We start from the raw sequence: 15,543 nt of genomic DNA on the forward strand, positions 1-15,543 counted from the left end.
ACTTAGATGTCTTTAAGCAAAAACATACATAAAACAAGGTTATACATTGATCGGTTGATGAAAATGTGACCAAAGGCTCACAGGAACTGAATCCCCTATTTCACCTAGGAACAATGTTTCTGTATTTACTAATTCAGCGTTCAGAGGGACTTTATAGAACACAATTGACACGAATAATGAGAATCAAGTGCTATGCGCGATTCAATTAGCAAATCATCAGTACAGGTGGATATATTATTTCAAAATGTTGAAAAGACTTTTAATTCCTCTCAGTTTAGTCTGCTTTATAGAGGCAAAGTGTCACCCAGAATCACTAAATTACAAATGTAAGTACAGCTTCCTATGAAATAATTTCTACTTTATGATAAAACATAACAAATGGTATACTTTCATGGCAATGTTTTTTTAAATTATATCTTCACTAAACAAAAAATAAAAATGCCAAAACTAAAATACACACACAATTTCAACAGATTTTTGTCAAATCTGAACAGTTTCACTTCGGCTTCATTAAATCTAAAATAAAAAACATACAGGGTCCGTCTGGAAGTGACGAAGATCAGAAGAACCCATCCAAATTAAAAACTGTATAAACACAGGTAACTGTGAAGTAAGCATTCCCTCACTGTAAATATAGGGAAACAGAGGATCACAAAGTTAAAGTAAGTTGCCAAGGAACACACATCTAATAAATAATAAAGGTGATATTCATTCCAACTGCCTTCAAATCCTTTCCATTAACTCACACAAACTCTGGTTTATATTATGTTTTTTGAGCTATTCAAAGTGTTAAAACATTGTACTTCTAAACATCCCGGCCAGGTAACCAAGCAAGACATTACTCTCTCAAATAAAGGAACATGGACAAAATGATTCAGGTGCCCAAGAGAGAGGATGAGAAGTAAGTGCAGATGATCTATTCCCTCATCCATCTATCCAACAAATCACATAAATATGCAGTGAAGAAACTACCCCTACCTGATTCAGTAATCTAGTAAGAACATAAAATCTAAGAAGAGCACAAAATAAACATAAAGGCAAAATGTATTCTTCAAAAGGACATTTTCAACAGAGCATACTATAAAGCCATTACTGTACAAGTGTTATTGCAGGTATATAAGCATATAGGTAGGAAGATGGGTGGTGAATGGATAAATGGGTCTAGCCAATCACCTTGCTCCTTGGGTAGAGAACACTTTTCAATAAGAAAATCTCACTTACATTCCACAGTAGGTTTTAAAAACACTACATACCCCATTAGAAGCCAGGACATCTTCTGTTTCTTCATCTTTATGGTTGGCCTGAATTTCAAATGGATTCCCATCACTACAGTACTGCTCAAACAAGGTCACTGTTTTTGAAGAAGTTGAGGCTGGCTGCTTACTAGGTGAAACTGATGGGGAACGAGACTGTTCCATGAATTTAAATTCCTAGACATTAAAAAAAATGAGTCAGATATCTTTTAGCAACAACAATAAAATTCAAGTACATAATATATTGCATCAATGTACATGCAGAGTTAGAGAAAAAAAAATTAAACCTGATTCTTCAGGTTATTCACTTTTTAATCTTCAAAGTCGTCTGAAAACACAAACTTGAAAATATATGCTCAAAGTTTTCTCTAAAGGCAACTCAGTTGCTGATATCACTTTAAGAAGCATTACCTAAATCAAGCTACTTTTGGCTTACTTTATGGAACTGCACAGAAAGTTTTTGAAAACAACTTGAATTTGAATAATTCTAAAAAATTTCACATAGCAGCAAAGACCTAGCAGAATATGGTTTTAATCAATAAAAAGGCCACAATAAAAATTGTTAGGTCAGACATCTTGTATACTTATATGTTTACACCATTTAAGATATTCTACAAAAATACATCAATATCTTTCTTTGTTATATTGCAGTGAAGAACTTAAAAACTTTCATTCTATAAACTTGCATTTATTTTTCTTCATATATCTAGAAGCAGATAACACAAACACACATACTGAGGTCAAATGGTAACATCTTCTAGACCTAAAGCTTGCCATTAATCAATTATATTCCATTAACTTCTTACATATGTTGGGAATGTCACCTGGCTTCTCTGTGCCTCAATTTCCTCACCTAAAATGAGAGAGTCAATCTACAGTAAGAGAACCACAATGCTAATGCTAAAGAGTTGTAGCACCCAGCACAAATCATGCATTTCTCATAAGAGGAAACTGAGGTAGTCCAGAGGCAATCAGTGCTGAGTTCAAGATCACATTGCTTATTAGTGGAAAAGATGGAATAATCTTTAAAGTTTATTTGAATTCCAAAACTCTTGATATGATGATTTTTCACAAAAATTTTGTAATTTTGCAATTTGGTAATGTTTTTAATCTTTTTAATATTAATACTAAATTTCACATTTTTCATATTCAAAGATAATATTCTTAAAAGTTACATAGGCTTGTTAAATTTCAAATGACGTGTTTATTTTCTTTTTAAATTGCAACTACACATTAAATCAAAATCATAATAATGCTTAAAAACAATGCTATTATTTTTATCATTCTAAACATGGGAAGACGCTAAATTAATGAGATGATTTTTTATTTTTATTTTTTAAATTTTTTTTTTAATGTATTTATTTTTGAGACAGAGAGAGACAGAGCATGAACGGGAGAGGGTCAGAGAGAGAGGGAGACACAGAATCTGAAACAGGCTCCAGGCTCTGAGCAGTCCGCACAGAGCCCGACGCGGGGCTCGAACTCACACACCGCGAGATCGTGACCTGAGCCGAAGTCGGACGCTTAACCGACTGAGCCACCCAGGCGCCCCTCATTTTTCTAATTTTAAAATGAAGACTTAGGCTGGAAAATCCTGCAAGTTCCTTTTAGATCTAACATTCATTGATTCTAGGATTTAGGAATATACACACAAATGTGGACAAGACTTCTTCCATCTGGACAAGTCCCTTTATTATTATTTTTTAAACCAAATCTATAGTACATGTGTCAAGTGAACACGATCTCAGTTGTGAATAGTTTTTAAAGTGACTACTTTTTAAAATAGTTGTTAGAACCCTTAACATTACCTCTACTCTCTCTCTCTTTTTTTTTAAAGATTTTAAGTATTAATCTCCACACCCAACATGGGATTTGAACCCACAACTCTGAAATCAAGAGTTGCATACTTCACCAACTGAGCCAGCCAGACACCCCTAGAACTACTGTCTTAAGAAAACTTTAAGTGCATAATAACAGTACTTTTAACTATAGGCAAAATCTTGTACAGTAGATCTTTATCCACCTTGCAAAACTGAAAATTCAAGGTAACTACTTTAAGGAGATAATGTTCAATTGGATAGAAATATTTCAAATGTATCTTGTAAAAAAATGTTTTATATTTACACCAAGTACATGTGCTCATATACACAAACATAATTTGATAGTTAAATACAAATTCAAACAAAATTATTTAAATAGGGATTCTAAAATCAATGCTAGAATTCTAAATAATGTTAAGGAATCATATTAAGATTTCTAAAATAATCTTAAAATCAATGTTAATTTTGCTGTCTTTCAAGCATTTATTAATCAACACATCTCACTGTATTTAATATTTCCACACTAGGAAGGCAATATGATAGAACTGAATAAGAAGTTAGCTCTTAAAAAACCATAAAGACTATCCTTATATAATATAAACTTTTAATTGTGCATTCTTTACATTTATTCAGAATACAAAAGTTGCTTGTAGAATGCCATTCCTTCCAAGGGCAAAAGCTAAACATACTGGATCTTTAATGCAGGGATCTAAGTTTATATATTGTGTTTTGACATTTGGTATTTGTAGATCATCATCTATCACACAAGGAGTATTTATCTACAAGTGTGTTTCAACCAAGGCTTAGAAAACAACTCAATTAATATTTTCATAGATCATATATTCTATAAAGATGCAAGGAATAAATTAACTAATAAAAATTAATTAAGAGTATTTTTTATAAGTACCTCTTTTATTTCCAAGGAATTGTCTCACTACAAGGCACATTTACGAGTTGCAACATAAATTAAGAATCTATTAGTCCCTTTAAGAAATGACAAACAAGGGTGCTTGGGTGGGTCAGTAGGATGAGCGTCCAGCTCTTGATTTTGGCTCAGGTCATGATCCCAGCATCATGAGATCGAGCCCCATGTCAGTCTCTGCACTGGTGGAGCCTGTTTGGGATTCTCTCTCCCTCCCTCTTTCTCTCTTTCTCTTTAATCCTCTCCCCCACCTGCATACTCTCTGAGCTCTCTGTCTAAAATAAAATTTTAAAATTAAAAAAAAAGAAATTACAAATATTCTGTAAATATAAGCTTTTTCATTAAAGACCATCAAAATACAGCTGATTAATTTTCTGCAAAATTTAAATAAATCATTATTAGATCTTCTTCTGAAATCAAAAGAAAAAGATTAGGCAAAAGAGCTTTCCTGAAGTGCATAAACAGAATTTGTAAAAAGAGACAGATTTTGATATCTATAAAAGGATCACTCTTACAAAAGAGGTTTGCTATTAATCACTATTAAGTAAGGAAGGAAGACACTATTCTTTAATGATTTTATGAATGATTTTTTAATATATGGGTTTTTTTAAAAAGATGACTAAATAAAAGACAGATTTATTTGTTCCTAAGAAACACTTACGTGAAGTTGCAAAATGCTGAAATTTGACTTAACAGGACAAAGCTCCCAGGTCTCATTCTCTAGAAACATCCTCAATTCATCAAGCCGTGTCCTTAAAAAAAGAAAACACTCCAAAAAGTTAGGAGAAAAGTAAACTGCACACAAGATTTAAGAAAATAAAATTTGATTATAGAATTATCATCATAATCACAATCAACTTTGAGAATCCATTCAAATCAACACAGCAAACACAAACATTTACTTTTACTTGTTACTATCTTACCGTTAAGAGAAAAAATTCTCAAATATTTACTAAACTCACAATATCTTTATTACAAAAATAATGTACAGGAAATGGTATTTTAACTAAGGGATTAAACTAAAAGCTACTCACCAATTCACATACTTAAACTATCCCTAGCTAATTATATATCAATGCCAAAAAACAGAGAAATAATTTACAAAGCTTATGACATCAGTAACACTAATAAATGCTTTATGCTAAAACAGCAAAGATCTTAATCATACTTACTAAGCCACAAGATCAAGATGATTATCAGTCTCCAAATATATTTAGCTCAGTCCCTATCTCTACACAGCATTTACAAATTAAATTAGCAAATATGGTACTTATATGGCTAGCACTGCACTAATCATTTACATCATACTGATCTCTTCTTACTTTTTTAATGCTATTGCGGTTTACTGTCTATCGTGGATCATATATATATATATATATGATCCACGATATATATATATATATGTCATACATTATATAGGCAGTTCCAGAAGAATAACTACTTCTTTCCAATTGACCCAGGAAACAAAGGGCCAGTGCCCGCCCCTACTTTTCCCTTCTTGTAACAGTTTCGTTGTTATTACTAAACTGCCAAAACCAAAATCTAGATTTTTAAAAAAATCCACAGGTTCTAAAGTAAAGAGACAATAAATAGGTAAATCTATAAACAGCAAAAACTGCTCCAAATATTAGAATTAACAGAGGGGGACTTTAAGATAACTATTATAATTAAGTTAAATAAAATAGAGAAAAAGAAGTACAAAATGGGTAGAAAAGAGAATTTCAAAGAATTGCAGTAATAAAAACAAAAAGAGAATCAGACATTCTGTAACTGAAAAATATAATCACCTTGAGTTAAAAATTGGTTAAGTAAACAGAAGACAGACAGATTGACAGAAACTATCCAAACTGAAGCATGAATTGAAAACATAAAAGAAGCAACAGAAAAGATCATAAAAGATAGATGAGTCACAGTCAAAACATCTAGTATGCATGCAACTGAATGGAGAGGACAGAGAAATGAACAGAAGCAATATTTGAGGAGGTAATGGCTGAGAATATTCCAAAAGTGATTGTGCCCGAACCACACACCATATACACAAATGAACTAAAATGGACCATAGACCTAATGTAAGAACTCAGAACTATAAAAGTTTACAACTCTTACAGTTCAACAATAAAAAGACAAATAACCCAACTGAGAAACGGGCAAAGGTTTTGATCAGACATTTCTGCAAAGATTCACAAATGACCAATAAGCATATAAAAAAATGTTGAATATCATCAGTCATTAGGGAAATGGAATCAAAAGCATAATGAGACACTACACCACTGAGACAGCTATACTCAGAGATCGACAATAACAGGTATTGATAAGGATCTGTAGAAATTAGAGCTCTTATACAGTGCTGATGGGAATTTAAAATGGGGCAGCCACTTTGGAAAACAGTTTGGGGGTTCTTCAAAACATTAAGCGTGGAGTTACCACTTAACCTGGGAATTCCACTCTGTATCGGTTTCCGGTGCTACTGTAACAAACCACCAGAACCTGAGTGGCTTAAAGCAACAGGAATTTATTCTCTAACAGCTCTGGAGGCCTGAGTCTGAAACAGTATTCACCAGGTTGCAATCAAGGTGTCAGCAGGGCTATACCCTCTGCAGAAGCTCCAAACATCATCTACACATGTGTTCCTTGCTTCTTTCAGCTTATGGTGGTTATCACCATTCTATGGTTTGTAGCCTCAGCGTTCCAATCTCTGCCAATCTTCATATTACTTTCTCTGTGTGTGTCTTTTCCTCTGTGTTTGTGTCAAAGCATGAGAAAACTCAACTTGCCAATACTGGCTTTTAAGATGGAAATGGTCACGTGCAAGGACGGGTGAGCAGCTTCTAAAAGCTGAGGATGTTCCTTTGCTGACAACCACCAAGAAAATAGGGATCTCAATCCTAAAACCATAAGAAACTGAATTCTGCCAACATCCTGAATGTGCTCAAATGTGTATTCTTCCTCAAAGCCTTTTGATTAGAGCCCGGCCCTGCTTACACCTTGATTTTGGCTCTGTGAGACCTTAAAGTTGAGCACCAAGCTGATCCAGACATCGAACCTCAGAACTGTGGCGCAATAAATGGATGTTGTTTTAAGCTGTTAAGCTCACAGCAATTTATTACCTAATAATATAAAACTATTACAGTGATAAAAGGTACCAACTCACAGACAAAAGCAGCTTTAGTAAACCCCCTCCTGCATAAGGAGTATACAAAAAATAAGACAGGAAGTAAAAGTATACAATAAAAACACAGAAAAACACTAGAAGGGTAAGACAAAGTAAATGCAGTTAGAAAGTTGGTTCTTACATTACTCTGGAAGTATACTAACCTAAGATCAACTATAACAGAACAGGAATGCACAGTGAAATGACAGTGACCACTATAAGAATCCATTTTTAAGAAGCTAACTGAGGGAAAAAAAAAACAGTATAAAAGTAAAAAATATGCATGATCAATCCAAAAGAAAGGAGGACAATTAATAAATGAAAAAAGAATAACACTTTTAGAAATAAAACAATATGATGGATTTAAACTCAACTATGCCAATGAATGCATTAAATGGAAATAGGAAAAACCGTTCAAACAAAATACAAAACTCATAAGACTGGATTTAAAAACAACAGCAACATTGGGGGTGCCTGGGTGGCTCAGTCAATTAAGCGTCTGACTTCAGCTCAGGTCATGATCTCAAGATTCGTGAGAGTTCAAGCCCCATGTCGGGCTCCGTGTTGACAGCTCAGAGCTTGGAGCCTGCTTCAGACTCTGTGTCTCCCGCTCTCTCTCTGCCCCTCCCCTGCTTGCTCTCTCTCTCTCTCTCTCTCAAAAATAAATAAACATTAAAAAAAATAATAAAACAACAACAACACAACAAAACAAACTACATGCTATTTACATGAGATACACTTTAAATATAAGGCCATAATTAGACTGAAAGTAAAAATTACACAGAAACATGATTTCTTAAAATTATGAAATAAGGTGGAATTTTTTTATCAAAATTTTTTTCTTCACCTACTGTGATGATCTTTATGGTATTTTTCCTATATCCTGTTAGTTAGTAAATTAAATTAATTTTAAATATTTAGTCAACCTTATTCTCCCTCTTAAACATTATCTGTTTGTGATGTTATTATCCTTTTTAGGTATCACTGAATGCAATTTGCTAATATTTGTTTAGAAGTTTTACATCTATATTTTTAGGAGATACTAGCCTATAATTTTTCTTTTTGTAATGTCCTTGTTACGTTTTGGTACCAGTGCTATGATGACCTCATAAAATACGTTATGAAGCATTCCCTTTTCCTCTATTCTCTGAAGGAGTGGTGTTGATTTTTCCTCCTTAAGTTGGGTAGAATTTACCAGGAAAGGCAGCAGGCCTAGAGATGGAAATGTTTTAAAGTACATATTCAACTTCTTTAAAATACATATGTCTATTCAGATTTTCTGTATTTCACTTTGTTACCTTATTAAATTTTGTTTTATAAGAAACTTGCTCTTTTCATCTACATTGTCAATTTCATTAGCAGAAGACTGTTCCTATCATTTTATTACATATCTATATTACTAAACATTTACTGTATTCTTTTTTTAATTGAAGTATAGTTGACACCCTATTATATTTTTAATGTCTAGGATCTATAAATACCCTCTTTTTAAATGCTGATATTGATAATTGGTTTTCTTTTTTTTTGGCTCAGTCATGCTAGTAGTTTTATAGAATTTTACTATACATTTGCTTTCTATTTCAGTGATTTCTGCTCTTATCATTTTTCTCCCTCTGTTTCTTCTTGTTTAATTTGCTGTCATCTTTGTAAGTTTTTGAAAGTGAAGTTAAGTGTACTGATTTTCAAACTTTCTCCTTTTCCAAAAACATGAACTTAAAGCTAGAAACTCTCCCCCCTCTGCTTTAGGTGAATCCCACAATTTTGATGTGATGGTTTCATTATTATTCATTTAAAAACACTAACTTCCAATATGATTCTTCTTTGACCACTAAAAATAGGTTGCTTAATTTCCAAAAACTGGTAGGTTTTTCTTGTTACCTCTCTGTTACTTATTTCTAGTTTAATTTCACTGTGGTCAGAGAATATAATCTCTATAATTTCAATCCTTTGACATTTTTTAAGTACTTGCTTTATGGCACAACAGATGATCAATTTTGATAAACTTCCTGTGTGCTCTTGAAAAATATACATATCCTGTAATTGTGTGTGTCTCTCACAAACACAAATGAGGCAAATGTTGGTCAAACACATATCCTTAGTGATTTCTTGCCTGCTTTCATTATCAATCATGAAAAGTGGTATATAAAAAAATTCTATCATTATAGAATTGTCTATTTCTCCTTTTAGTCTGAATATTTTGCTTTATATGTTTAAGACTTATGTCAGTAGGGGCATACAAATTTAGAATTATTGTTCTTCCTAATGAGTAACCCCTTCTTATTATGAAGTATTCTCTTTATTTTTAGCAATACTTCTTAAAAAAATTTTTTTTTCAACGTTTATTTATTTTTGGGACAGAGAGAGACAGAGCATGAACGGGGGAGGGGCAGAGAGAGAGGGAGACACAGAATCGGAAACAGGCTCCAGGCTATGAGCCATCAGCCCAGAGCCCGACGCGGGGCTCGAACTCACGGACCGCGAGATCGTGACCTGGCTGAAGTCGGACGCTTAACCGACTGCGCCACCCAGGCGCCCCTTTAGCAATACTTCTTGACTTAAAGTCTTTGTCTCTTGGGAATTTCTTTAATCTAATACAAAGTATCTACAACCGACTACCACAAATATCATACTTAACAACAAAGCACTGCACAATTAAGACACCCCCCCCACTTGTCATGACTTGTATTCAAAACTGTGCCAGAGGTCTTAACCAGTACAAAGATTAGAAAGGAATACATAAAACCATCATTATTCACAAATGACATAACTGTATACACAGAAAATTCAAAAGAATCTCCAACTATTAGGTTTAATAAAATGCTAATTTAACCACCAGATCACAGGAATTTCAGGTCAACATACTAAGTCAATTTATATATATGTATATGTGTGTGTATGTGTATACATATATATATGTATGCATATGTGCAAGAAACAACTGGAAACTTTAAATACAAATCAAAACTCAGAATAGCATAAAAAAGACTTTAGAGAATGTTCAAAAACAGGCATGACTAATCAACAGTGATAGAAGTCAGAACAGTGGTTACCTCTAAGGATGGTTTTGACTGGAAAATTGTGTATCTTAATCTGGGTAGTTTATGTGGTATACACATATGTAAAAATTTATGGATTTGTCCATTAAGATGTATGTACACTTCAATATTACACTTTAATATTTTTTTCAAAAGATAAAACCTTAATAATCCTCTCACTCCACTCCCTAAACTGTCTGCAATAAAGGCAGGCTTATTTTAAAAATATGGCCACCAAGGGCCTTAGGAAATGTCAATCCAATTGTGAAGGGTCGCAAGGTCATGACTAGGAGACAGCAGAGAGAGGGTCCTTTACTTCCAAATCTTATTCTTTTCATTGCACTATTGTTGAAAAATCTACTTATTTTGTGACTATAAATGATAAATTGGTTAATATTGTCCAAATTGATTCATTAGAGCCACAGAAAACTTCCTTTACACCTTTTTGCCCAAGAACATTTTACACAAATTGGAAGATTTGCATTTTACTTCTTTCTTCTATTTTACTCTACTAATACACACAAAGAATAGCAGTTATGATGAAAAAGCAGTGTGTATACAAACTACAAACTGCAATCAGATGCTGAATAACAGATATGACTGCAGACACATTACTTGAAGAGCAATCCTAGTTATTACTATTTAAGCAGTTCAGGTGCCCTCTGTGTCTTTTAGAAATAAGATACAAGTAGGATACAAAGAAGCTTCTGTGGCATACAAAAGAACAGGTACAATTAAAACGAAATTTGAAAGATTGTAAAGGGCAAATATAGTAAAGAAGAACAATGACCAATCTGAGAGGCATCTCAAATGTACTGACCTCTGAATTAAAGGAAAAAAAAATCCATGAATTAGAACTGTGTGATACCCCGATCTTTTATTTAACTTGATAAAAGACTTGATGCAATATAAGGTAGATTCCAAAAACGAATGATAAAAACAAAGACTTCAAAGAAGGTAAAGATGCCAGTACAAGCCCATCACATTTGTAAGAGAAGGAAGTTGATGCTCAGAGAAGAAAACCAAATTACTGAGGAGGTGAAGTTAGTGAGTAGCACAATAGAGGCAGGAACCCAAGGCCACTGATAACACCACACTGCCCCCAAATACTTTACCAGCGGGAAGAAAACTGGAAGTCAATAACAATAGTATAAAGGAGGAGTTTATACTCCTCCTCTTAACAATAGTATAAGTGGAGTTTAATAGTGGTCCACCCACTATTACTGTGTTCTGTTGCACAGGGAGTTAGTCTGACATCAGATATACACCATCAAGATTCGGTTCCCAATTTAACTCAAAAATTTAAGCCCTACTGCATAGAGATGCAAATGTTTTTATTTTTTATGTAATCTAATTTACAGTAGATTATTTTAAATGCTAAAAATAATTTATTGGTACCATTATAATCAAATTCAAGAACGTCTGTTTTCTGAAAAATATTTTTCCTATTCTCCCCAGAAATACAGTGAAGAGAGTTGCAACAATATCTCCTATCCCACACATATTCTCTCCTGCGACATGACTTTACCAGTATCCCATCAAATTTCTCTCCTCTTGAATCTGGGCCAACCTCTTGACAGGCTTGTATTCCAAGGAATGTGGTAAAAGGACTGCATGACTTTTTTTGTTTGTTTGTTTGTTTGTTTGTTTGTTTGTTTTGAGGGCAGGGAGGGAGGGGCAGAAGAGAGAATCTTAAACAGGCTCCATGCTTCGCACAGAGCCCAACACAGGGCTCAACTTCACAGCCACTAGATCATGGCCTGAGCTGGTATCAAGAGTCAAACGCTTAACCAACTGAGCCATCCAGGACCGCATGGCTTCTAAACATACATCAGAAAAGGCCATGAAGCGTCTACCTGTGTCTTTTGGAAAATTAGTGTTGTTGGAAGCCAGCTGCCATATAAGAAGCCCAACCATTCTGAGATCACCATACTGGAAAAGCTACATGCAGGCACTCTGGCTAACAAACCCAACTTTGTACATCCTCCGAGCCACCTCCACCAAGGTACAAGCAAAGGTACCATGGATCCTCTAGTTAAATCACTTGGTCCAGGTAGAAAACAAAGAGAAGTACTGTATATGGATAATAAACTTGATCCTAGAAACACACATCTTAAAGATACTTTAAAAGTAAATCTTTCTTGGGGAGCCTGGATGGCTCAGTTAGGCATCTGACTGTTGATTTCACCTCAGGTCATGATCTCATGGTTCTGAGATCAAGCCCCACATTGGGCTCCAGGCTGGGTGTGAAGCCTGCTTACTATTCTCTCTCTCCTTCTGCCCTACATGCACGCACGTATGCTCTCTTTCTCTCTCTCTGTCAAAAATAAAAAAGAAATAAAACTTTCTTACTCAGTCAATGGGAGAGTTTTTCTCCCTAAAAGGATAGGTGACCACTCCCCTTTTTTAACACCAGTTGCTGGACCTTTAGGATCCTTGAAAATATTTTATAAGATTTGATTATTAGAGTAATTAAAAATTAAGATGCACTTGTTTTAAATAGAATGTTTTGACAATTACATATTCTACATAGTTTTTTTGTCATTACTATTTAAATCAGAGAATTTGTGCTTTGGGAATTCGCAGCATCTGGCAGAAGGATTGCTTTGGATGTATACAAACTTGGTACATGAACATAAAGGAATTTGGGGGAATAAAACCTATATATTTGTAAGGTCAGAATTCATATTGATATAGACTGTGCTCCCTCATAGTCTCATATAATTTTGCCCTAGAAAAAGATAATTGCATACAGTCTTTTATACAACTATCACAAGCCAACATGAGCACACTTTATAAATAGAAGATGTTCCACCCAAAGAGTAAAATGCTTCTATTTTCATCTTTTTATTATGCCTACATTTTCAAACCAATAGTCTAAGTAGACTCTAAGTCTGAATAATTTGGTCCAAGAATTTCTTCATTCTCAAAAGCTCTATTTGGTAGTAGAAAACCATGAAACAAATTGGGAGCATATTTTAACATTTTTATTAACAAAATTAAAACCCACTTGATCTGTATTTCGCCATGCTTCATACTGCTTTTCAATATTTATGTAGTATGATTTGGTGACTAAGACATTAAATTGGCATTTAACAGATTTAGATTCATCACTAGCTAACGCAATGACTTCTGTCAATTCAGTATTATCATACATTGGCATCATTTCTAAACCACCTGTAAAGTTTATCTTGCTTTATAAAGAAAAAGATACACTTCAGAACACATTAATGGTTGGCACTAATTTTACCAAATGATTTTTATTGTAATTTTCTAAATGGCAGCTGTTGGAGAGATAATGACTATAGCCAGTATATAAGCTAGACTTGTTTAGAAACTGGGAGTAGAGAAAAATCTTTAAAAGAAAGTTAAATGTTTACTTTTTAACGTATTCAACAGCCTAACATACAATGCAGCAAGGAAAAAAGGACAAGATCTGCTGGCAACACTTATGGAGACCTTTTCGACTAGCCACCTCATTTTGCAGTTGATAGAACCAATATCCCAGAGAAGTTAAATGATTTGTCCAATGTCAGGGAGCTGGCAAGCAGCAAAAGTGGGATAAGAACCCAAGTCTATCTCCCAGTCCAGTTCTCTTTCTAAAAATACAGTATAGGGGCTCCTGGGTGGCTCCGTCGGTTAAGCATCCGACTTTGACCCAGGTCACAATCTCATGGTTCATGGGTTCGAGCCCCGCATCGGGCTCTGTGCTGACAGCTCAGAGCCTGGAGCCTGCTTCAGATTCTGTGTCTCCCTCTCTCTCTGCCCCTCCCCCGCTCACACTCTTGTCTGTCTCTCTCAAAAATAAATAAAACGTTAGGGGCGCCTAGGTGGCTCAGTCGGTTAAGCGTCTGACTTCGGCTCAGGTCATGATCTCACAGTTCGTGAGTTCAAGCCCCGTGTCGGGCTCTGTGCTGACAGCTCAGAGCCTGAAGCCTGTTTCAGATTCTGTGTCTCCCTCTCTCTCTCTGACCCTGCCCTGTTCATGCTCTGTCTTTCTATGTCTCAAAAATAAACGTTAAAAAAAAAAATTAAATAAATAAATAAAACATTAAAAAAAATTTTTTTTAAATACAGCACAGCCTCTTCAATGGGAAACAAATTTCATAAACATTCTAAGAGAAGTCCATTAAAACTTTGAGTGTTTTGGAAACATTTAACAATTCATTTCTACAATCTCTAATTTCATCAAGGTGAACTTTGGTGAGGAAACTCCATCATGGTCATAGTCTAGAAATGCCAGTGCCTGGCTGCCATAGATGACAGACACCTTTTGACAACAAGTAAAGTAAAAAGCAGAAGAGAGATAATTAAATAAGTGTTTTTGCATTGCACAAATCTTGCAATCACTAGAAACACCAAAATGTCTCCCAGCTGTCTTACTGAATAAAAGTAATCTTTGAAAATGCATATGTGGCATGCTTTCATTCTGACAGGTAAGTGAGGCTTCTGGTTCCTTCATAGTTCCTTATCCTTTCCCACCTCTGATTTAAAAACTAATTATTTTAGGGGCGCCTGGGTGGCTCAGTCGGCTAAGCGTCCGACTTCAGCTCAGGTCATGATCTCGCATTTCGTGGGTTCGAGCCCCGCGTCGGGCTCTGTGCTGACAGCTCAGAGCCTGGAGCCTATTTCAGATTCTATGTCTCCCTCTCTCTCTGACCCACCCCGTTCATGCTCTATCTCTGTCTCAAAAATAAATAAACGTTAAAAAAATTTTTTAAAAATAAAAATAAAATAAAAACTAATTATTTTGGAGCACCTGGGTGGTTCAGTTGGTTAAACATCCAAGTCTTGATCTTAGCTCAGGTCTTGATCTCAGGGTTCTGAGTTCAAGCCCCATGTCAGGCTCCATAAAGTAAAATAAAAACTGCTCCTTTTGTACAGCAATGCATACAAGTCAGGCCGTCTGTTTCAACATGGCTTAAGTTTTAACAGGAAAAAAAAATTATAAATAAATAAAGGCAGTGTTACTGTTTCATGCTGTCCCCTTTCCACTGTTTTCCTGAGGTATGATCAATTAAAAAAATTTTTTTTAAATTTTCTAAACATTCTCTTCAATTCAATTATAAAATTCAAAGGCTCTACTTTTGTACTGGATCAATCTAAATCCCTTTCAAAACATATTTAATAGTTCACGATTAACACAGAACACTTGTACTTAAATATATTTAATAATAAATTAGTCAATAGTTTGATGTCCAATAATCTCTCTTCTGATATGACATCAATGACTGTAACCATGTATTGACCCTGAACAAGGAGAAAAAGCAGAATTTAAAATCCTCACCAACCCTGGCATCAAATAACAACCAAAAAAATCAAACCTTGGGGCACCTGGGTGGCTCAGTCGGTTGAGCATCCG

The 15,543-nt window shown here is 34.6% G+C and overlaps 1 protein-coding gene across 2 annotated transcripts in view; it reads right to left on the reverse strand.

The window, feature by feature from the left end:
- Positions 1-15,543, reverse strand: part of VPS50 (VPS50 subunit of EARP/GARPII complex) — a 130,417-nt gene that overhangs the window by 41,153 nt on the left and 73,721 nt on the right. For both annotated transcript variants that reach the window (XM_053218452.1, XM_015066526.3), the window contains 2 exons: positions 4,657-4,747; positions 1,254-1,430 (listed from right to left, as the gene is read on the reverse strand). In XM_053218452.1, coding sequence (XP_053074427.1) covers positions 1,254-1,430; positions 4,657-4,747 — 268 coding nt within the window. The remainder of the gene's footprint in view (positions 1-1,253; positions 1,431-4,656; positions 4,748-15,543) is intronic.

The sequence above is a fragment of the Acinonyx jubatus genome, chromosome A2, assembly GCF_027475565.1.
Source record: "Acinonyx jubatus isolate Ajub_Pintada_27869175 chromosome A2, VMU_Ajub_asm_v1.0, whole genome shotgun sequence".
Lineage (NCBI taxonomy): Eukaryota > Metazoa > Chordata > Mammalia > Carnivora > Felidae > Acinonyx > Acinonyx jubatus.